The following is a 25470-nucleotide window of genomic DNA, read 5'->3' as shown; positions in this document are numbered from 1 at the left end:
CATAAAATAAGCTAAGCATAAACATAACATAGTCATAAGTTACAGAGATTTTGCTGTGGTGGTTTTTTTGTTATTCAGTCGCTAAGTCACATCCGACTCTTTGTGACCCCATGAACTGCAGAAAGCCAGGTTTCTTGGTTTTCATGATCTCCCAGAGTTTGCTCAAACTCATGTCCTTTAAGTCAGTGATCCCATCCAACCATCTCAATCTCTTCTCCTCTTGCCCTCAATCTTTCCCTGCATCAGGGACTTTTCTAATGAGTCACCACTTCACATCAGGTGGCCAAAGTATTGGACCTTCAGCTACAGAATCAGTCCTTCCAATGAACAATCAGGGTTGATTTCTTTAGGATTGACTGGTTTGATCTCCTTCTCTCCAAGGGACTCTCAAGAGTCTTCTCCTACATTACAGTTTGATAGCATCAATTCTTCCGCACTCAGGCTTCTTTATGGTCCTACTAGCACATGCATACATGAAAGTGAAAGGCACTCAGCTGTGTCCGACTCTTTGCCACCCCATGGACTATAAAGTCCATAGAATTCCCCAGGCCAGAATACTGGAGTGGGTAGCCTTTCCCTTGTCCAGAGGATCTTCCCAATCCAGGGACTGAATCCATGTCTCCCATATTGCAAGCAGGTTCTTCCCAGCTGATCCACCAGAAAAGTCCAAGAATACTGGAGTGGGTAGCCTATCCCTTCTCCAGTGGGACTTTCTTATCCAGGAATCAAATCGGGGTCTCACACATAGCAGGTAGATTCTTTAGCAACTGAGCTATCAGGGAAGTCTATCAAATCATAGCTTTGACTATATGGACCTCTGTCAGCATTTGATGTCTCTGCTTTTTAATACGCTGTCTAGGCAATGACATAGAATGCTCAAACTACCGCACAAAGTAATGCTCCAAATTCTCCAAGCTAGGCTTCAAGAGGATGTGAACCATGAACTTCCAGATGTTCAAGTTGGATTTAGAAAAGGCAGAGGAACCAGAGATCAAATTGCCAACATCCATGGATCATCAAAAAACCAAGTAATTTCCAGAAAAACATCTATTTCTGCTTTATTGACTAGACCAAAGCCTTTGACTGTGTGGTTCACAGCAAACTGTGGAAAATTCTGAAAGAGATAGGAATATCAGACCACCTGATCTGCCTCCTGAGAAATCTGTATGCTGGTCAGGAAGCAACAGTTAGAACTGGACATGAACAACAGACTGGTTCCAAATTGAGAAAGGAGTATGTCACGTATATTGTCACTCTGCTTATTTAACTTATATGCAGAGTACATCATGAGAAATGCTGGGCTGGATGAAGCACAAGCTGGAATCAAGATTGCTGGAAGAAATATCAATAACCTCAGATATGTAGATGAAACCACCCTTATGGCAGAAAATGAAGAACTAAAGAGCCTCTTGATGAAAGTGAAAGAGGAGAGTGAAAAAGTTGGCTCAAAACTCGACATTCAAAAACTAAGATCATGGCATCCAGTCCCATCACTTCATGGCAAATAGATGGGGAAACAATGGACACAGCATCAGACTTTATTTTTCGGGGCTCCAAAATCACTGCAGATGGTGATAGCAGCCATGAAATTAAAAGACGCTTACTCCTTGGAAGAAAAGTTATGACCAACCTAGACAGCATATTAAAAAGCAGAGATATTAAATTGCCAACAAAGGTTCATTTAGTCAAAGCTATGGTTTTTCCAGTAGTCATGTATGGAATTGAGAGTTGGACTATTAAGAAAGCTGAGTGCCGAAGAATTGATGTTTTTAAACTGTGGTGTTTGAGAAGACTCTTGATAGTCCCCTGAACTGCAAGGAGATCCAACCAATCCATCCTAAAGGAAATCAGTCCTGAATATTCATTGAAAGGACTGATGCTGAAGCTGAAACTCCAATACTTTGGCCACTTGATGGGAAGAACTGACTCCTTTGAAAAGACACTGATGCTGGTTTTTCGATTGAAGGGGGGAGGAGAAGGGGACAACAGAGGATGAGATGTTTAGATGACAGCACCAACTCGATGGACATGAGTTTGAGTAAACTCCGGGAGTTGGTGATGGACAGGGAAGCCTGGTGTGCTGTAGTCCATGGGGTTGCAAAGACTAAGACATGACTGAGGGACTGAACTGAACTGAACTGCACTAGCTTTGTCATAGGTTTTCTTCCAAGGAGCAAGCATCTCGGCCTGCATTGATTTTGGAGCCCAAGAAAATTAAATCTGTCACTGTTTCTATTGTTTCTCATGCACTTGCCATGAAACGATGGGACCAGGTGACATGATCTTAGTTTTCTGAAAGTTGATTTTTCGTCACTTTTTCATGCTGACTTTCTGACTTCACTTTCATCAAGAGGTTCTTTAATTCTACTTCACTTTCTGCCATTAGAGTGGTATCATCTGCATATCTGAAGTTGTTGATATTTCTCCCAGAAATCTTGTTTCCAACTTGTGAGTCATCCAGCCTAACAGTTTGCATGATGTACTCCGCATGTAAGTTAAATAGGCAAGATGATAATATACAACTTTGACATACTCCTCTCTCAATTTTGAACCAGTTCTTGTTCTGTGTCTGGTTCTAATTGTTGCTTCTTGTCCTGCATACAGGTTTCTCAGGAGGCAGGTAAGGTGGTCTGTTATTCACAACTCTTGAAGAATTTTACAGTTTGTTGTGATCCACACGGTCAAAGGCTTTATCATAGTCAATGAAGCAGAAGTGGTTGTTTTTCTGGAATTCCCTTGCTTTTTCTGTGATCCAGTGGATGTTGGCAATTTGATGTCTGGTTCCTTTGCCTTTTCTAAGTCCAGCTTATACATCTGGAAATTCTCACAGACTGCTGACACCTAGCTTAATCTCACTGCACTTATTAAGTGTGCCCTTTAAATTCTTTGATCTCTGCTCCAAGAAAGGCTATATAAAAATCTGACACAGAAAATTTGCGATCCTGGACATGGGTTCTGATGCTAAGTTGGACCCTTCCATATACTTCTGGGGACAAAGGGGCCAAGCATATTCTATGTAAATAGTAGAGATGTAAATTTTATAATCAAGAGGACAACCCATATAAATTGCTTAATTTTCAGTTATTTACCTCTTTTCTACTGTTATTCAGGGTGAAAACTAATCTCCCAAAATGCCTAGGGACTGAGAATATGTTAATATACATGGCAAAAGGAACTCTGCAGATATGATTAGTTTTTGAATCTTGAGATGGAGAGATTATTTTAGATTTTCTATTGAGCCCAATGTAATCACAAAGGTACTTGTCGAAGAGAAACAGGAGAGTAAATGTGAAAGAGGAATGACAAAGACAAAGACAAAGGTGAGAGACAGAAGGAGAGGGAGCAATTTGAAGAAACTGTGCTACTGGTTTTGAAATAGAGGAAGGGGCCACGAGCCAAGAAATAGGTGGCCTCCAGAAGCTGAATAACCAAGGAAAAGGGTTCCGTCCTACATCATCCATTGGGAATGCAGCCCTGTTGATACTTTGATTTTAAGACTTTTGACTTCTAGAACAAGATAATAAATCTATAAGATAACAAATTGTACTAATTTGTTACCATAGTAATAGGAAACTAATAAAAACACATTCAGTGGGAAATTATACTTTCCTACCACACTGACATCATTCTTGCCAATGTAACTTGTTTTAATTAATGAATCATGAGACGAAGTAAGATGACACTTCCAAGGAGAAACAGCCATCATATTTCCGCTGTGCTTTTTATTTCCTCTGCCACAAAAATAGCAATGTACCAGATAGAGACAGCTTCATTCTCCTAGTCTCCAGTGTAAAGATGTATTCAGTAAGACTGCAGCTGATCCACAATGAACCTAAAACATTAATATGAAATAAAACGTTGTTGTCATTCATTTGCTTTACAGCAATAGCTTAATTTGGAGAGAATGGCTATCTTTCTCCAAAATATCTAAGTCTTTCCATGTAGGATAGGATGTATCATCTTTCACATTTTTTAACTCTCTCAATACAATTTTTGAACTTTCATTATATATGTTACATACATTTCTCGTGTTTTCTATTAATCTTCAATTATTATTCTTTATATTTTTAATTGGAAATCTTGGTATGTAAGAAAAAGAGAACATGAATATGTGTTTATATGGTTTGAAGCCTATGTGTGTAAAAATAGGTTATTAGCCCTTGAATTTCTTTAAAACTCTTTTCTGTTGGTCTTATTTGTTTAGTATAGAAATTTCTGGGTTATATAAAAGGTGTTGTCCCATTGCATTGTGAAGGCTAATGTATTAAGAATACTGTGGCCGGGTGTAATTCTAATATGTATGAATATTTTGAACTTAAAGGCATTATGCTAAGTGAAATAAACCAGTAAGAAAAAGGCAAATGTTGTATGATCTTGCTTATAAGTAGAATCAAATTTAAAACAAACAAACAAACACAAAACTCATAGAAAAAGAGATCAGACTTGTGTTTATAGGAGGAAAGTGGGGAGGAGGAGGAATCTGAGGAAACAACTAAAAGGTACAAATAACCCACATTTAAGATAAATAATTACTATGATGTAAAGTGCATGATGATCGGTTTACACTGCTCTATGATATACAGGAAAGTTGTTAATAGAGTAAATCCTAAGAGCTCCCATCACAAGGAAAAATGTCTGTTCCCTTTCTTTTTACTGTATCTTTACTCAATCTATTGTGATAATCATTCCACAATATGTGTAAATAAGTCGTGCTGTACACCTTAACTTTATAGTGATATATTTCAATTATTTTTCAATACAGATGGAAAAATATAAAGGTGAATAATCCCAAATGAATATTGGGTGTGCAAACAGTAAAGTTAATGTTTGATTTTGTGATTAAAAAGATGGAAGGATACAAAAATTTCATACTAGAAGTGACATCAAATTTAAAGGGTTTTATAAAGAACCCAACTGTGTTCAGAAAATGTAAAAAGCTTCTGTATAGCAAAAGAAGCCACCAACAAAATGAAAAAGCCACCCATGGAATGGGAGAAAATATTTGCATAACATGTATCTGATAAGGGGTTAATATCCAAAATACCTAAAGAGATCATATAACCCAAACCCAATTTAAAAGTAGGCAGAGGATCTAAATAAACATTTATCCAAAAAAGACATACAAATGGCCAACAGGGACAGGAAGAGGTGTTCAATATCATTAATCATCAGGAAAATGCAAATCAAAGCCACACTGAGGTATCACTCACACTTGTTAGAATGGCTACCATCAAAAAGACAAGAGATAATAAGTGTTGGCAAGGATGTGGAAAAATAGGGGACCCTCATGCACTAATAGTGGGAATATAAATTGGTAAGGTCACTATGGATAATAATATCGAGGTTCCTCAAAAAATTAAAAAATAGAAACACTACATGATCCAGTAATCTCATTTCTGAGTTATTATCCAAAGGGAATGAAAACAAGCACTAGCAAGTTCACAGTAGCATTATTCACAATAGCCAAGACATGGGAACAACCAAGGGTCCACAAAGAAATGAATGGATGAAGAAGATGTGATATATAGATGCAGATATATTTATATAGATATAAAGCTGAAATCAATGAAAAGAGAGTATCAATAAAGTCAAAAGTCTGCATGGACATCTTAAGCACTTTTTACCTTTTATCTTTATCCTCCTTACAATTCCTTTCTATGACATTGAACTCAAAGATGGCCTTGCAGCTCATTTTGGCCAAGGAACTGTATAGCAGTGACTTAGCGTTTGAGCGTGCATTCAAGTTATGCACTGGCATCACTGGTGACCAGTGAGGAAGTCCCTGATGGAGGGTGTTCTTTCAGCCTACAACCTGGTGAGAGGATCTATAATTTAAAAGCAAACAAAAAAGAAGGATGCTGAATTGCAATAGAAATTAAGTATAATGAATCAAGTAAGTCTAAACCACTAAAAGTCTGGGATTGTTATACCCACAGCATAACCTAGCCTATACAGTTGGTTCTGTGAAAATAAGAATAAAATAGATTAAATAAAAAAAAAAACTTGGTTACTCACTTGCATGCAAATATGAATACACAAACACATATATACAAAGAATATATGCATATATTTCAAGTGAAAAAGCAGAAATATTATAGGTGTTACAGAGATTAAATTAGCATTATAAAATATGACAACTGTCATGCTAATACACTGATAAAATAAAATTAAGTTTAGAAATGGCCTACCAAGATACGGTCATGATTGACTTGAAAGCCGTAATAGTTTACTACCAGTTAAAGAACTCAGCCAGTACCTTAAGATCTTTACATGAATGAAATGCTAGACTCAGGTGGCCTTAGGAGCAAATCTCACCAAATATTAAAAACATAAATGATCTCAATCTTACATATACTCTTACAGAGAATAGAAAAACGAGTATTTGTCATCTTGTTTTACTAGATTAACAAAATCTTAATACCAAGATCTGACAAGGAAAGTAATAGGAGAAAAGAAAATTACTTACCATCCTAGTCTTTAACACATAGTACTATATTAGCAAAATGAATCTAGTAATGAATTAAAAAAAGGTAAGCCTGACATAGTTGGGTTGATTCCCGTTTAACAGATAAAAGGAAAAACAATAAAATATGTAATTATTTCAATAGACCAAAAAAAGGTTTTGATAAAAATCCATATCCAGTTGTGAGTAAAATAAGTTATTACAAATTTAAAATACAGTGCCTTAATGAAGAGCATCACAAAATAAAGAAAATATAATATTAAAAAAACATTTATAGCAGTTACTTTTAGACCATACACTATCACCACTTCTGTTCTACATTGTAGTAAATACTCTTGACATTGAGACAAGAAAAGAAAAAAAAAAAAATGAAAGTGAAAACATCATTGTTTTCAGATCACATGATTATCTGCACAGAAAACCTCACAAAGAAACCAATGGAAATTTTAGAATTAGTAAAGGTACCAAGATTTTTGGATTAACAATATTAAATCAATTGCAGTATTATACACTAGCAATAGTATTTTTAATGTAATCTAAAAACTGCTTATCACTATATACAAATTAAGATATATAAAATTTTATAGGAGAATATTTCCTTATAGAGAATAAAACTTCATTAAAAGACACTGAATGTAGATGTAAATAAAGGGAGAATTTACCATGAGTTTGATTGCAAGGTTCAATAGTGTGAAACTGTCAATTCTTCCCATGTTGATCTTTAGAGAAGTTGAATGCAATCACTGTCAAAATCTCAATATCATATTGTTTTAAAACTCCATAACCTGATTCTAAAATTTATATGAAAGGACAAAGAGCAAGAAATAGCCAAGACTTTCCTGAAAAATAGAGTAAGAGTCACCAACAGACTTAAGACTCTGGGTCATTGTGGCAAGAAAAAGCAGACAAAACATGTTTACAAGATACTACAGGAATGTACTTTCTCCTCCTCCAGTGGTTAAGGATTTCTTAAATCCAATAAATGGTACCGACCATAATGGAAAGTATTGATTACACTATCTGTAGTAAAATTTACAACTTCTTTTCTTTAAAAATAAAACAAAGCAGAACATGACCATATACAGAAGGAATGGGATGTGACATAAGAGATATTCTCGTTACACACTAGCGGTTTTGAAATGTAATCTTGTACAAGTGCATTGTAAAACAATTCAGCAATCTTAGTGAAGCTGAAACTCTGTGTGTAATAAAAAATCCAGAAACCATAAAAAATAACATCAGATCAGTAACATAGTATTAGTAAGAATTTATTGTGGAAGTCATCAGATCTAAAGCTGATATGAAGCTCAGAGGCAAGACATTGCAGGTTGGCTTATAAAGTGGAAATGAGAAGGCAGTTTAACCTTGATAATGATTGGTTATTACAATGGGAGTTGTCAGATAACAGGAGGTTGGTTTAAACTGTTATATACCACTTTAGGAAGATGATTTAAGTCTCTCCTATGATTCTCAGTGGTGTCTACAAGAATTACTTAAGTTAACTTTCCCATATGTTCATGGAAGAAGCAAGATTTAAGTTTTGCTGTGTGCTGTGCTTAGTCGTTCAGTCATGTTGGTCTCTTTGTGACTCCATGGACTGTACCCTGCCAGCCTCCTCTGTCCGTGGGGATTCTCCAGGCAAGAATACTGGAGTGGGTTGCCATGCCCTCCACCAGGGGATCTTCCCAACCCAGGGATCTAACCCAGGTCTTCCACATTGCGAGCAGATTCTTTACTATCTGAGCCACCAAGGAAGCCCAAGAATACTGGAGTGGGTAGCCTGTTCCTTCTCCAGGGGATCTTCCTGACCAAGGAATCAAACCCTACCAAAAAACAAACAAACCAAAAGAAAAAAAAAAAGACCAAAATAAACCCCCAGACAAACAAACAACTTGCACTAGAAGACTTTTCTCCATAGGTGCATTTATCAGAATAGGAAACAAAAAAACAGTGGCCTAAATTTCCATTAATAGAATAGTAGAATGGATGATTATGTTATGGTATAATCATACCATGGAATATTAGACTATAAAGCAATTTAAAAAGTGAAATAAATCTGGATGCATTGATTCTCAAAATGTGCTATTAATATAAAATCAAAAATAATTAAAATATATGATTTTATTTATACAAAAAAGCAGCAAAATTAGAGATAGATAATAGACAGTGGGAGGCATACATAGCAAAACCATAAAACCAAACCAAAAATATTAAGAATTCCTGGTTATGATTACTTTCAGAGAGAAGGAAAAAAGATGAATCAAAATCAAAGGACAATTAACATTCTGTGTGTGCGGTGTACTTAGTTGTGTCTGACTCTTGTGACCCCAGAAACTGTAGCCCGCCAGGCTCCTCTGTCCATGGGATTCTCCAGGCAAGGATACTGGAGTGGGTTGCCATTTCCTTCTCCAGGGGATCTTCCCCACCCAGGAATCAAACCCAGGTCTCCTGCATTGTAGGCAGACTCTTTACCAGCTGAGCTACAAGGGAAAACCCCATTAACATTCTATTGAGGTTCTTAATCTGGGAGTGGAGAACAAGGGTGCTCATGTTTTTATTATTCTTTAAACTGTGTGCATATTTGCATTTGGATGCAATATATGTTCTTTTAAAAATGTGATGACTTTAGAATGTTAGCCATTTTTACATTTAGAGGTAAATTTATACTTGCTATAATTTTCTTCTAATTTTTTTGAGGCCAGTGTTTCTACTTTTCTCCTTATCAGTGTTAAAACTTAATCACTATGTTTACTCTCCCAGTAAGTTTAAAAACTTCGTGTATCTTTTGTTTTTCCTGTACTCTCAAACAGCCGTGTCTTGTGTTTATATTTGTGAATCACTGCCTATTTATAAAAGAAAGTTTTTCTTCTAGATGTGTTCTTTATACAGTAAGTTTTCTAAGGACTTGAACGCTTGGCATCTCTTTATTTAGCACTTACGCATTTAAACGACTGGCTAAAGTGCTTTCCTTAGAGCAATTCAGGGAGATTGCCTCGTATTATTCTGTCATTCAGTGCTGTACCTGACAAACATGATGTTGATCTCATATTCTTTCTCTTATGTGATCTCTGTTTTCTTTCTGGGAGATTGTCACTGATATTCTTTCTTAAAACTCCCTAGCAAGTTATTTCTTGTTTTTCCTTTTTTGGAGCTTTATGAGTCAGCCATTTCAGGGTAAATATATTAAACTATGCTTTTCTTTATCTCTGGAATCAGACACTTGATATTATTACTATGAATGTATGTTCATTCCTTCTCAGTATCCATTTCTTTAAAGTTTCCTCAGAGAGAAATCGGTGCTTCTAATTCTATACTTTATATTGATTTTTTTCTCATATTTTGTTTCTAGATTTCTTAAACATTTCTGGGGGAATTTCTCACCTCAATTTTCCAAGGCACTAATTTTCACTTTGCCTGTAGCTAATGAGAATTTTAATTAAAAATTGAGCTTTGAATAACTGATGTAATATCTGTCATAATGTAATTTATATTGTTAACATTTTATGAAAAATAATCATTTGTCAAAAAGGAAAACAATGCGATTTTTTTTTCAAATAGAAAATTATCCTGTCTTAATTTCTTAGGCTACTTAAAAATATTAGACATCCAAAACCACTATGAATTTTTCCACATCTTTAGTTATTATGCAGATTTCAGAATTTTTTTCACATATTCCATTATCTTCTTCAAATGTGTGTGTGAACATTTACATATCAATTTTAGTATATCTAGTCCAAATAAATTGAATTTTTTACTGTATTTTTCCTATTAAAAAATATCATTCTAAAGCATTATGTTTATTTCACTGAGATTTCAACTAAAAATATATTCAAGTGCAGATGCTCCAGCAACTTAATAAAGTATATTATATTCAGTAGTTTTTACTTTTCCAAATTTTATTTATTTTTACATTGTTAATTTTAAAGAGCTATTTTGAGATATAATTATACAACTCTCCTTTAAAGCTTTGGAAAGAGCAGGAAGGAGTAGCAAAATACAAGAGTAAGGAAAGAGATAGAGTGTCACATACTTTTGCCCTGTGGCTTTTGAATAAAGTTGTTTATGAATATGTATCTGTACTGTGAATCCACTGCTGATTATTTCAGTAGCCTCAGTCATAACCTCTGGACCTCTCTATTTGTCATCTGAATTATGGAAATAATAATACCTGCTTCACAGGTGGTGAGAAAAGGAATTATATACTTATTTTAAAAATGAAGGAAAAAATACATACTAATAAAATCAAAACAACTTTGCCTGTTATATTTTTCCTTTAGATGTTCAAATTATTTCAAGAACATCAGAATCTACAAACTGGAAATAGTATGTCTATAATAACAAACTTTGTTATGTTCTCAGTACACATATTTTGGTTATAAATGTTTTCAAAATAAGTTCCTATATTTAATGTAGCATTCACCCAATTTTTAAAACTTGTACACTAAATTATTCATATGTTAACTCAAGTTTACTGGCCTTTGTGCGTCATAAAGCAAGCAAAACATCATTTTTGTTTATAAATTTTAAATTTTGTAGTGAATTATTATATAATGCAGCACATTTCAGGCTTTATTTTTCCTATTCAAAATACAATTTGTTTTGGAACCATAATTACTTAACTTTGAATATTTAAATAATTATTTATTGGCTAAAAGTGGCAATGTCTGGAAATAATTTAACAAAAAATTGACTTTTAACTTATGGTGTCACATCAGCCTACCATGCTGAGTCAGATCTCACACTTAATTCAACTTTGTAATGAATATCTCACATTGCACATAATAGGATATCGATGCATATAATTTGAACAAACAAATGTTTGGAAGTTGATAGGAAATGTCAGGTCTTTCATTGTTTTGTTAATGAAGAGCTCAAAAAAAAGTTCCTGTTTGACTGATGCAAATAGTTAATTGAAAATAACTATTTGCATTTATATGATACCCATCTGAATATTTAGTGCTAGATCACTATCTCTTCAATTGCATTTTTCCTTGTTACCTTATTTACTGCATTTCTGAATCATAGGTCACATTATAATCTACTTGTATTCAATGTAGATTTTGATGAAACACCTCAGGATCATGAATCTGGATATCTCCTTTCTTTACTAAAATCTTTCAAGGACATGTTTCAAACCTGACACAAATCCCTGGTGAAACTCTCACAACTCTACTATGCATAATGGCAATAAAAATGAAGATTTAAAAGAAATAGTGCATATTTACAGCTGTGTTTACAACATTCTATAAAGAGCATCTTGACATTGAGCGTGTCTGAATGTGTTACCAGCAAACTGTGCATGAGATGAGCAAAGTACGTCACATGTAACTATTTCTATTCCAAATCACTGCACTGTCCCCATCCATGAAACCTGTGGCCATAAGGGCATCTTTGCAATTCATATGCTGAAGAGTTTTAGTTTAGTATTCATTTTAAAAATGAGATTCTGCTTAGATTTGGGCCAGTTTTATACTTGGTCACACAAAGGCCAACTTTTGTATCACAGCAAAAGAAGAGATCAGGTGGGATTTGAACTAAGAAAATCCAGGAGGCCCTAGTTTTCAACCTTTTCTTTTATCCACACACATCTCAACATTCCATTAACTTAAATTCTCCATTCTGGTTGAAGTAATGGTGAAAGTATAAGTTTAGCTAATGGGGAACTGTATTTCATTTGGTACAGATTCACTTATAAGGTATGTTAAATATGAAAAAAAATGAATACAGTGATAATAATCACTTTGTTATTGCAAATTTTATATGCAACTCAGGGACAAGCTTCAAAGAGAAGGATTCTCAAGGCAATTTTTATTGAAAACCTGTAACAATAATCTTTATCCTGTAGTTTCAGGTTAAAAAATGAGTTTCAACAAAAATATGCCCCACATAGGCATTTTCCCTTAGTTTGAAAAATGTACTTAATTATCTTTAGGATATTTCCTTTCAAATTTGCCCCCTGAGTTTCATCCACTTATTTCTAAACTTGTCACAGAAAGGTCAGGTCTCCCTAGTGTTTGTGGTTACTTGGTTCCACTTAAAGAGTTTAGAAATCAAAGAAGAGACAGAAGACGGAAATATTATGTCTTTCTTATAAGATGGCTCTTTTCTTTGTATCCTTTAAAAAATAAATTTGTCTCAAAGTACAGATGATTTTCGCTTATTGAATGCTCAAGATTGGAATAAATATTTCCAAGTCACAGAAGTGAAATTATGTGTTATTATGAAACAATTAACAAGATTAACCTATTGACTGAGAAAAAGCAATTTAGGATCAATCCCCCCAAAATCACTAAGTTAAAAAAACACACTATTAACTAATAGGATCTATTTTTTACTCATATCATTCAATCACAACCCCACATCCAGTTCTTAAGGAGAATACCATGTAAATTATCAAATCACCAGATACTTATTTACATAAAAAGTGAAACGCTATTAAAATTATCAAATTATAAGCAAAAGTTGTTGAAATCTAGGAAACATTTCTCAATGCTTGCCTCAGTCAGCATTACTGGTTGCTGGCTGCAGACCTTAGAAATGCAATGCAGCCACACAGGAAGAAAATGAATTTAGAAATATATAAACTGGCCCATTGAATGAGAAACTCGGGGAAGCAGATTCTGAAATCTCCCTGGAATCAGAAGCATCAAGAGACCAGAGGCTTGGCCACTGAGTACTGACTAGAGTTCTCTCACCGCTGCTGGCACTACTGAACCTAGCCACCGATACTCCAGTCCTCAGTCCCCCAGGATCCTCCAGTCCTCAGTCCCCCAGGATCCTCCAGTCCTCAGTCCCCCAGGATCCTCCAGTCCTCAGTCCCCCAGGATCCTCCAGTCCTCAGTCCCCCAGGACACTCCAGTCCTCAGTTCACCAGGACACTCCAGTCCTCAGTCCCCCCAGGACACTCCAGTCCTCAGTCCCCCAGGATACTCCAGTCCTCAGTCCCTCAGGATACTCCAGTCCTCAGTCCACCAGGACACTCCAGTCCTCAGTCCCCCCAGGACACTCCAGTCCTCAGTCCCCCAGGATCCTCCAGTCCTCAGTCCCCCAGGATACTCCAGTCCTCAGTTCACCAGGACACTCCAGTCCTCAGTCCCCCAGGACACTCCAGTCCTCAGTCCCCCAGGATACTCCAGTCCTCAGTCCCCCCAGGACACTCCAGTCCTCAGTCCCCCCAGGATCCTCCAGTCCTCAGTCCCCCAGGATCCTCCAGTCCTCAGTCCCCCAGGATCCTCCAGTCCTCAGTCCCCCCAGGACACTCCAGTCCTCAGTCCCCCAGGACACTCCAGTCCTCAGTCCCCCAGGATACTCCAGTCCTCAGTCCCCCAGGATACTCCAGTCCTCAGTCCACCAGGACACTCCAGTCCTCAGTACCCCCAGGACACTCCAGTCCTCAGTCCCCCAGGACACTCCAGTCCTCAGTCCACCAGGATACTCCAGTCCTCAGTCCCCCAGGATACTCCAGTCCTCAGTCCCCCAGGACACTCCAGTCCTCAGTCCCCCAGGATACTCCAGTCCTCAGTCCACCAGGACACTCCAGTCCTCAGTCCCCCAGGACACTCCAGTCCTCAGTCCCCCAGGATATTCCAGTCCTCAGTTCACCAGGATACTCCAGTCCTCAGTCCACCAGGACACTCCAGTCCTCAGTCCACCAGGACGCCCCAGTCCTCAGTCCACCGGGACGCCCCAGTCCTCAGTCCACCGGGACGCCCCAGTCCTCAGTCCCCCAGGATCCTCCAGTCCTCAGTCCCCCCGATACTCCAGTCCTCAGTCCCCCCAGGATACCCCAGTCCTCAGTCCCACCAGGATCCTCCAGTCCTCAGTCCCCCAGGATACCCCAGTCCTCAGTCCCACCAGGATCCTCCAGTCCTCAGTCCCCCAGGATACCCCAGTCCTCAGTCCCCCAGGAAACCCCAGTCCTCAGTCCCCAGGATACTCCAGTCCTCAGTCCCCCAGGATACCCCAGTCCTCAGTCCCCCCAGGATACCCCAGTCCTCAGTCCCCAGGATACTCCAGTCCTCAGTCCACCGGGATACTCCAGTCCTCAGTCCACCGGGATATTCCAGGCCTCAGTCCACCAGGATCCTCCAGGCCTCAGTCCCCCCAGGATACCCCAGTCCTCAGTCCCCCCAGGATACCCCAGTCCTCAGTCCCCCCAGGATACCCCAGTCCTCAGTCCCCAGGATACTCCAGTCCTCAGTCCACCGGGATACTCCAGTCCTCAGTCCACCGGGATATTCCAGGCCTCAGTCCACCAGGATCCTCCAGGCCTCAGTCCCCCCAGGATACCCCAGTCCTCAGTCCCCCCAGGATACCCCAGTCCTCAGTCCCCCCAGGATACCCCAGTCCTCAGTCCCCCCAGGATACCCCAGTCCTCAGTCCCCCCAGGATACTCCAGTCCTCAGTCCCCCCAGGATACCCCAGTCCTCAGTCCCCCCAGGATAATCCAGTCCTTAGTCCCCCCAGGATACCCCAGTCCTCAGTCCCACCAGAGCTGCCAGAAGAAACCTGATGCTGCCTCCCTGTGCCCCCTCTGGCTCATCCCTGTGGGTGATGGCATCTTACTAGCTCTGCCTCTGCCATATGCCAGGGCCCCAGGTGAGAGGACATGCCTGGCTTTGAAGATTTCTATAATCTTTCCACCAACCAAATTTCATAGTGAGGCTTTTTCATAACAAAAATAGCCTTCACATGCTGGCAAATGATGTCTTCTCCAGAACAACCTTTTTTTTTTTTTTTCCATAACACACAGACCAGAGGAATCAGCCTTGGTAAGCTTTTGGTTAAGTTAGATGGCCAGAAACGACGGTGGGGTCATTCCTTCACACCTTCATCCAATTTGTATTTGAGTTATTTAATGTTGGTAAATAGGAGAACAGACAGGGCAGAGAATTGTTTTTGACCTTTAAATCCATTATTCTTGGTAAGTCACAGCAGTTGCTTCATGACTTCCCTGTCTGAACAGAAACTCTCTATTATGTTCTGTGTCTAAGCAGTGCTGTGAGTATGCAAGAGGAGAAGGGAGGGTCCCAGGCGGTCTCTTGCATCAGATGCATGTTTTCTAGTCATCTATTTAGCTCCTTGCTTTTTAATATGGATAATATCTTAATGACCAACCCTTTCAGAACTGCAAAGTCTTCCTTATTTCTCTGGATATTTTACTTCTGGAGTTCCTTAACTCTCCTTAATTTTACAAACCTTTACATTCTAAATGTAAGACAAAGAAACTGGATAGGTAGATAGATAGGCAAACAGCAGACTTAAAAACCATCTTATGTCACAAAATATTTGATATTTATTAGAATGACATTAACTTTTTCAAATCTTTCCTAATATATTCTAAAGAATTCTCTCCATGAATTCTTCATATATATTCAAAATAAGAATATTCTTTCCCACTTTCTAATGCTTCATGAAACTGTCTACAATTTTATGCATGCTTTTCATTTTGCACAAAGTCATAAAAATAACAGATTCACACATTTCAGCTTCTTGAACTGATTTTTAAACTTTGTCTATTGTAATTTTTACTAGTATCAAATAGAATCTTGAGAATGACATTAACTGTTCAAAGAACTGACCTCATCATTTAGAAGTTTCCAAATAACCTTTGGCAGAAAGTAAAGCACTCTATAAGACTTGTTTCTTATTTTCTACCATATAGGGTAATATTTTTACAAGAACAATGTCTGATACCTCTGCAGAAATAAGCATCTGCTTCTGAAGCACTCAGAGCACTTGCAACTTCAAATAAAACTCTATTGACCTAGTATCCTTTCCAGGACAAAAACTTTTCTAATGACCTCTGCAAAAAAATTTAAACCAAATCTTTAGGAAAAGTATTAGTGTCTAGGAAAAACTTTTCTCCTCAGACTTTGGAGAAATATCTCATCTAGATTCAGAAGCAGAACAGAGTTTCTTTTATACGACAATAATAAATTCAGATGCCTTGAAGATTAGACCAAATTTTCCCCAGTTCAGTGTTCACTTTCTCATGGCCCATGACATCTCCACTTAGCTGTCAGACAGCAATACCATTTTAACTCTTAATCCCCATCAGTCACCTTTTAGGTTGGAAAAATCATTTTATGACCAAGCAGGACTCAGTGAATCCATTTCATGTGTGGAATACTGTTTTAAGGGTTGATGAAGTTAGGGGCTTCATTTATTTGACAGATAGATGTTGCTATACACTATTTCCACTGATGAAGTGGAGTGAAAGCTCATTGTCTCCTTTCTACCAGCAGATCAAGGTAATAAACATGCCTGCTTCCTCCCCAAAGACACACACCATAACCAATACAGAGAAAAGACATACTCTTAGACTCATTTTTAGGTTTGGGCTCACATGCACCATTCTGTGTTCCACTCTCAAGTGTGATCCCAGAGTGGTCCTTGAAAAATCATGTCAGATGATACCACTCCTCTAATTAAAAACATGTGATGGCACCTCCTTTCACAGAGTGAAAACCAACCTACTCACAATGGCCTTTCCCTGAGCTACCCACATTGCCCTCTGGTCACCTCTGAGACCTCATCTCTATCATTTTCTTCTCATTCATATCACTGAGGCACATGAACTTCTCTACACTTCCCCAAATATTCAGACATGACATAGCTTTAGTGTCTGTAACCTCTTCCTCCAGGTTCCTCATGGCTTCCTTCTCATGGTTACTCCCACCCTTTCTTCAAGTATAGGACCAAGTAGCATCTTAACGCTCTTACCTTCTCTTTGTAAATGCACTCTCTCCCCCATCTCTAGGACTCCAGGAACTCCTTGCTTAGCTTTATTACTGGGCATAATATGTTTCATTTTCTAATACACTGACATATCTAGCAAATTCTAATTAAATAAATTGAAATTTAATTCCATTTACTACATTAAAAAAAAATGCTACTCACCCTCCTAGCATTCAATATCCCATCTAGTTGCCAAGATCAAGAACTGGTGTTGCATTTCACATTTTACTTCAGCAATCCCAATCACAGGTAGATGCCCAGGAGAAATCTGCCCATATAAAAAGGGGACATGTACAAGAATGATAACAGCCACACTTCACAAAATAAGACATGCAAACACTTCAAACAAGTGAGTGCATGAATAAATCAGATATAATGCAAGATTATATAGCAAAGTGAGTGGACTAATATGGCAATGTGGATACAGGGATTGCTTTCAATTAATTTAACTTACATTCATCTAAAAAATAGAAATTAGATTGCTCAATTTACTAAATTTTCCTCAACTGCCACTTTCAAAAGGGAAGAATATTTCAATAATTTGTGAATATTCTCAAGGTCACAAACTGGAACACAAATATGGGTGAAAAATGAACTTTCAACAATTCTAAGAAAAATACTTTATTACAAAATATTTATTTCATTCATTCAAAGGAAAAGATGAGCATCCTATGCTTTTTAGTTGCTCAGTCCCTCTCTATACTCCAAATCATAGTTCGTCTTCAACAAGTATAGAGGCACAAGCCACAGAAAACCATGGCATTTGGACAGAGTAAACTCTTGTTTTAAGTACAAATGGCAAGAGGTTTGGGAAGCATTTACCTGGGCCTGAAATACCTCAGGTTGTACTGAAGTATCTCTGAGTACTGAATCCCCAGAAACATAGCTATCCATGTGATTTTTTGAACTACATTTTTTTGTGTGTGCACTTGATAGTTTGATATGTGGGGTTTTCTTAATCTTTGTTTAAAGGCAATACTTCCTGAGCATAAGTCACTGCAAATCTTAGCAGCTATACTCTGTAAAGATGATTATAGCAGAAAACTAGTAGATGAATAAAGGACCCTTTTCCAGGTTGTTTGTTTGTTTTCTATTCCTTTCAAGAAAAAGGAAGATGTATGTCAAAGAGCAAAGGAACCATACTATGGAGTCAGGATCTAGTTTTTGTTTATTCCAACTTGACCTAAACACACATTGAACAAGCTAATTTAATATCTGGTGTTTGTTTGGTGGGGTGATGATCCCAGAGAGATTCTCCAAGAGGCTAAATGATAAGGAGCAAGCTAATGTTGCTGCCTTCCTTAGAAAGAGGAATTTTTCTAGTGAAATTTGATGGGATAGAGGAGGTTGGTGATAATAAATTATTCAAGATAATAATAGTCTTAGGGCATGCATGAGTTATCTATTTAAATAGTACCCCCTAGCTGAGCTGCATATCAAAATATGGTTAACTTTGTGCTTGGGGTTGAGATTATGCTGTTGTTAAGGTTAAGTAACCCTTATGCTGCTTTTCTTAACAACATATATCTTTCCACTTTTAATCTATCATTAAACAGGTCTGCCAAATTGAGACCATACATTCAATGAAGTAATTAAACTAATTTATCTTTTACTATCCTGCATTGTTAGCCAATACAAAACTACTTTACATGAAGACATTGGTGGAGTATATCTTTAGGCAAATTACAAGGTATCTGTGACAAATCAGATTTCTAAGAGCAATACTTTAATTTGTCTTAAAATTCCACTTTGAAATTTGCAATTAACTCTTCTGTTTGACCTCTACCTCAAGAGGTCCAAGTAGAAAAGCCTTCAAGGCAATGGTTAATTGGATACATGCTCTCTAAGTTAGAAGTTTGAAAAAGTATTTTATGACTAATTCTTTGGAAGTACGTATCTATATTTGACTAAGGTATTTTAGTCTAATTCCTGTGTTTCATATTACAAATAGCTGACCTTCTTCATGGCTTTTTCTCTGAAAAAAAAATTGATTTTTAGAAATCATACCATTTCAATTAAGAAAAATTACTAATGTTTGTCTCCTGGTTTACAAAATTAACTCATATCGAAAAGACATGAGAGGCTGGAAAATCATCTTTGTTGTGAATTTCACTCAGGATTTTTTTCCTGATGTTTTTAGAAAAAAATGTTAGAATAAATGAAAGTGTTGTTCATATAGCTCTTAATTGATATATTGGTTTCATGATGATAAACAATCTGATTAAAGATTTTACCAAAATAGTGGCATAATAAATGTACGCTTTGGTTCCCACTTTAAAAGCCATCAATTATGGTCAACATAATTAAAGGTGTGTATATATAGATTTAGAAGTGGTATTTTTGTAGATTAGAAAAAGAAGGAATCAGTAAAGTGGTGACTAAGTGTTGAGCCTAATGCTATAAATTAGGAAAGGATGTTTAAGAGGAATAGAAGGGGTTCGCATTAAATTTGGAACCAAAGGTAGTTCAAGGTGGGAAGCAGTTTCAAGGTAGTTGCATCAGTTCTCAATAAGTAGCCTGTAATAAGCAATCATCAGCTGTCACAAACATTCTGTCTATAACCTACAGCTGAATCATGAGGCTGGCAAAGTGTAATTTACCAGAAGTTAGTTATCCTTGAGCAAGCAACCCCACAGTCCCTATTTAAGAAGGGGTGAGCACAGAAGGAGACAGTAAGAAAAATAAATTAAAAGTGAAACAAAAAATAAATGCCTCCCATTTGAAATGAGCATATAAAAACCAATAGAAAGCAGAAAAAAAATTCTGATTTATGAAATATAAGTGATATAATTATGACAAAGCATTAACATACTTTTGTTCATGAATTATAAAGAAAATTTTAGGAAATATTTTATTTTATTTATTTTATTTTTTAGGAAATATTTTAGATTTATCTTCAAAGAAATAAATTAAAAAATCACATCAATAAAAAAGAAATTATGAAATAAAACTCAATCAAATGAAATTAGTTAATTGGAATATGAAAGTGAATTAATTCAGTTTCTTTGACATGAAAAATTCAACTTTTAAAACTTAAAGATGGGTAAAGGAATAGACCCTAGACTGTATAAAAATAGTAAATTAGAATATAAAATTGAGAAAAATCACACAGAATTAAGCATCACAAGATAAAAATGATTAAAAATGTAGAAAAGCAGGTAAGCAGAAGGATCAATTCAGAAGCTAAAATTTTTCTGATAAGTTTGAGGATAGAGGATGGAGGAAACAGCAAAGAAGTGACATTGAGTTAAAACAATATTTTTAATGGGAATATTTTTCTTAGAAAAGCATAATGTTAAAATAGACCTGAGTGTATTCACAGGGAAAAATTACACATAGGCAGTTCCATGTTGAGACACTGAACACAGGAATAAAGAAGTCTTTTTAATTTTTTAAACAAATATCAGGAAAAATGTTAACTAGTATGATAATAATAAGGCTTACAATAATGTTTTTCCTGTAGCAATTAATGGTGGAAGATAATGGAGTTACATGTGAAAGTAATGAGGAAAACTGATTTGCTTAACAGTCATTCAAGGGGTAAAGCAGCTTCCATCCTTCCACAACAAACTGGAACAGAATTTGCACTCCATCCTGTCTTGAAAAATCCATAATTTCAATATAAGTTAATGGCTGTCAAGGAATTCAGTATCAGACAATGAAGTATAGTGATCCCTCAGAGATGGGAAATTATCAGATGAGGTGATTCATTCTGCTGCTCTAGGTCTCTGGCTGGAGATACTGAGGTCATGGGGTAGACCCATGGACATGGTGATAGAGCAGAGAGTGGGTGTGCAGGTCAAGCACCAGAAGAGGAGAGGTTGGCAAAGAACTCCAGACATCTGCAGAGGGTCCACATCAAGTATAGAATCATGTCAGTTCAGTTCAGTTGTTCAGTTGTGTCCGACTCTGCGACCCCATGAATCGCAGCACGCCAGGCCTCCCTGTCCATCACCAACTCCCAGAGTTCACCCAAACTCATGTCTATCGAGTTGGTGATGCCATCCAGCCATCTCATCCTCTGTTGTCCCCTTCTCCTCCTGCCCCCAATCCCTCCCAGCATCAGGGTCTTTCCCAAATGTACTGATTAGCAAAAATGAATGAGGAAACTAACAATGGTTGGCAAGTGAACCACATGAGAAGATGAAGGGAAATAGTGCCTGATGTAAGCATCAAATAAAGCGTGAATGAGTGACTTTTCCCACCAACCAGAGAGCAAAACCTCAAATTAGTGGGTCATTGAAGACAGTGCTAAGAAGATCTTGATTCAGTATTGGGGGAAAACACTAAATACTGCTTTGTTCTAACTAAGAATACTCATAGGCAAGACCGAAAGAGTGAAATTTTTTTCAAGTAAATTAATAAATAAAGCTCAATAATCTTCACTGGATACAAAAATTTTGAGGATACACAACATAAAATTTGTAGTGTCTGGCACCTAATCAAAAATTATGTATCGGGCAACAGTAACAGGAAATTATAACTCATAGCAGGGAGAGAAATCAAACAAAATTGACTCAAAAATGGTACAAATGATAGGATTATGAGACAATGACTTTAAAAAGTGCATTATGACTCTTTTGGATACTCCATCAAGAAGCCAGATCAAATATTGAACATGTTAGGGAGGGAGATGAAAGAAATAGCAAAGGACCCAAGTTGAGATTCTAAGCATGAAAACTACATCTCATGATAAAAATATTCTAGAGGTGATAAATGTTAGATGAGATACTTCAGAAGCAAAATTAGTAAACTTGAAGGCATAGCAAAGACCTTAAACCACGAGTGAACGGGAGAGAAAAAAGATTGAATGGAAGAAATGAACAGAGCATCAGTGAAGTGTGGAACAGCTTCAAGCAGCTAAGTATGTGGCTATTTGGAGTTCCACAGAGCTGAGATTGGGGTGGAAAAAAATATTTAAAACTATAATGGAACAAAATTTCCAGTGTAAGTAGAAAAAGAGTATAGCAACATTTTTCAACTACCGGGAGAGAAAGGAAAAGTCACCTTATATATAATCATTTACTAAGGGAAATTCTTAAAGAGATGGGAATACCAGACCACCTTATCTGGCTCCTGAGAAATCTGTTTGCAGGCCAAGAAGCAACAGTTAGAACTGGAAATGGAACAACAGACTGATTACAAATTGGTAAAGGAGTACATCAAGGCTGGATATTGTCACCCCGTTTACTTAAGTTCTATGCAGAGTATATCATGAGAAATGCCAGTAGGATGAAGCACAGGCTGGAATCAAAATTGCCAGGAGGAATATTAGTAACCTCAGATATGCAGATGAAACCACCCTTATGGCAGAAAGCAAACGAAACTGAAGAGCCTCTTGATGATGGTAGGTAAAAGAGGAGAGTGAAAAGGCTGGCTTAAAACTCAACATTCAAAAAAAACTAAGATCATGTCATCTGGTCCCATCACTTCATGGCAAAAAGATGGGGAAACATGGAAATAGTAACAGACTTTATTTTCCTGGGCTCCAAAATCACTGCAGATGGTGACTGCAGCCATGAAATTAAAAGATGCTTGCTCCTTCGAAGAAAAGCTATGACAAACATAGACAGCATATTAAAAAGCAGAGACATCACTTTGCCAATAAAGGTCTGTCTAGTCAAAGATATGGTTTTTCCAGTAGTCATGTATGGATGTGAGAGTTGGACTCTAAAGAAAGTTGAGCACCAAAGAATTGATACTTTTGACCTGTGGTGATGGAGAAGACTCTTGAGAGTCCCTTGAACTGCAAGGAGATCAAACAAGTCAGTCCTAAAGGAAATCAACCCTAAATATTCATTGGAAGGACTGAGGCTGGAAGGACTGAAGCTCCAGTACTTTGGCCACCTGATGCAAAGAGCTGACTGATTAGAAAAGACCCTGATGCTAGGAAAGATTGAAGGCAGGAAGAGAAGTGGATGACAGAGGATGAGATGGTAGGATGGCATCATCGACTCAATGGACATGCATTTTAGTAAGCTCCGGGAGATGGTGATGGACAGGGAAGCCGGGCATGCTACAGTCCATGGGGTTGCAAGGAATCGGACATGACTGGGTGACTGAACAACTACTGCCAAGGGAAAATATTTTTGAGAAATTGAAGGTGAAGTATAGATTTTATTCAGACATATAGAAGTAACAGTATATTCGAGGAAGAGCTGTAAGTAGAAGGAAAATGATACCATATGGAAACCAGAATCTATACAAGAGACAAAAAGCATCAGAAATAGTAAATCCATAAATAATTATAAAGTATTATTATTATTATTTAAATAATTAAAAGCTAACTCACTATTTATGTATGTTGTAGCATTTACAGCAGCTGTTGAAGTTAAATATATGATAGAATATGAAGGCTATGAAGAGATAAATAGAAGTACATTCTAAGGATATTTTATTATACATTAATTGGCATACTAGCATTTGAAAGTAAACTAAAAAAATAAAGTAAGTATAAACTGTGAGCAGTTAAAGTGTATACTATAAACATTACAGCAAGCATTAAAATAACGCCAAAAGAAAGTTACAGATGATAAATCAATATAGGAAATAAAAGGAAATGAGAAAAATATTAGTTCATTCAAAGGAAGGCAGGAAAAAAAACAGAACAAAGACTAGACAGGACAAACAGAAAACAAATAACAATATGGTCGTTTTAAACACAATCAAATCAACAATCACATTACATGTAAATGGTTTGATCATCTCAATTAATAGAGACTGTTATACTGAAATAAAAAATTAGCACCAAGTACATGCTGCCTACAAGAAATCTAACTATAAAGACAAAAACAGGTTAAAAGCATACATATGTAAACAGGTGTAACATGCTAATATCAATGAAAATAAAATTTCAGTTGAATCTATTGGTAACAAGCATATTTCAAATGAAATAATAATGCATATAAAGAGGATAATGCAAATATGGTCAATTCCTCAGGTAAATGTAACAGTCCTAATTATTTATGTACCAAATAACAGATATTCAAAAAATATGAAGCAAACATAGAAAAAACTGAAAGAAGAAATAAGTAATTTATGACACCACTCCCAAAACAACAGAACACACAGACATAAAATCAGTGAGGATATAAAATATTTGAAAAATATTATCAACTAATACTTCCTAATTAATATTTTATACAATACTCCACTCAACAATCACAAAATACACTTTCTTCTTAGGCATGTACAGAAAATTTGCCAAGATAGGCTGTACTCTGGGCCATAAAACCATTATTTTTTAAGAGAATATATATATTTTTTTTTACAAAATAAATGCTCTGACTGCAATTGAGTTAAGTTACAATAATGTAAAGATATCTAGAAAATCAGCAAATATCTGGAAACAACACTCAACCTGAAGTTGAGAGAGTGTCAACTTAAGGTTATTTGCCACAAATTAAAAATAAAAAATATTTAGCCTGAGTTTCCATTTTTCTCTAGCCACACTGAGGTGGAGAATTGGATCTTAAACCTGACTGAATTTTACCCAAGACACTCACAGGAAGTGAGAAAGGAACAAAATTGTTAAGGATATATACAGAGACTTATTATAAGGGAGGACTTTAGAAATTAATATAAAGACAACACATAAAGGAAAAGAGGTGGAGATAAACTTCACCAAGAATAATGAATCCCTGAAATTGGGGATGGGACTGAAAACATGGATGGAGTGGTCAAAGTGTGATTCTTGAAATTTATATTATGGATTGTCTGCAGTTACCACTAGTGTCAATTGTTCAAATTAAAAAAAAATTCAGAATGATAAATACATAAATTCAGAAAGAGGAAAGGTGGAAATCTAGGGAATAATATTGAAAATTCAGACACAATAAAAAAGAGAAAGATAAGAAGATATGGGAAGAATGTATTTACAACACATGTAAATGATAAAGAAGCAGGAACCTGAATAAGAGTCCCCAAAAGGTAAAAAGAGATGCAAACAAACCCACAGAAATACAAATAATATGAAGCTGCTCAAAGTAATGAACCTGAGTGGTCATAGCACATAAATGAATCTTAACCTTGTTACTGAGCAAAGAAATGCACATTTTAGAAGATGACATTCATCTCACACACAATAATTCAAAAAGGTGATTCATCCCATCATGTAGAGACATGAGAATTTGCACAACAGTTGGAATATGAATTGGTCAACCAATAACTTTGGAAAGCAATCTGGCAAAATCTAGGGAAGTTGAAGATGTGCATGGGATATAATCCAGCAATTCCAATTTTGGATAAGCACTCAGACATGTATGAGG

At 36.7% G+C, this 25470-nt stretch overlaps 1 protein-coding gene across 1 annotated transcript in view; it reads left to right on the top strand.

The window, feature by feature from the left end:
• Positions 1 to 6179: 6179 nt before the first annotated feature.
• The window catches only part of LOC133050400 (uncharacterized), a 38379-nt gene continuing 19088 nt past the window's right edge, over positions 6180 to 25470 (top strand). Inside the window, exons 1-2 of the mRNA XM_061134547.1 lie at positions 6180 to 6218; positions 13183 to 15061. Coding sequence (XP_060990530.1) covers positions 6180 to 6218; positions 13183 to 15061 — 1918 coding nt within the window. The remainder of the gene's footprint in view (positions 6219 to 13182; positions 15062 to 25470) is intronic.

Source organism: Dama dama, chromosome 32, assembly GCF_033118175.1.
Source record: "Dama dama isolate Ldn47 chromosome 32, ASM3311817v1, whole genome shotgun sequence".
Classification (NCBI taxonomy): Eukaryota; Metazoa; Chordata; class Mammalia; order Artiodactyla; family Cervidae; genus Dama; species Dama dama.
This window is presented reverse-complemented; position numbering and strand designations above follow the sequence as displayed.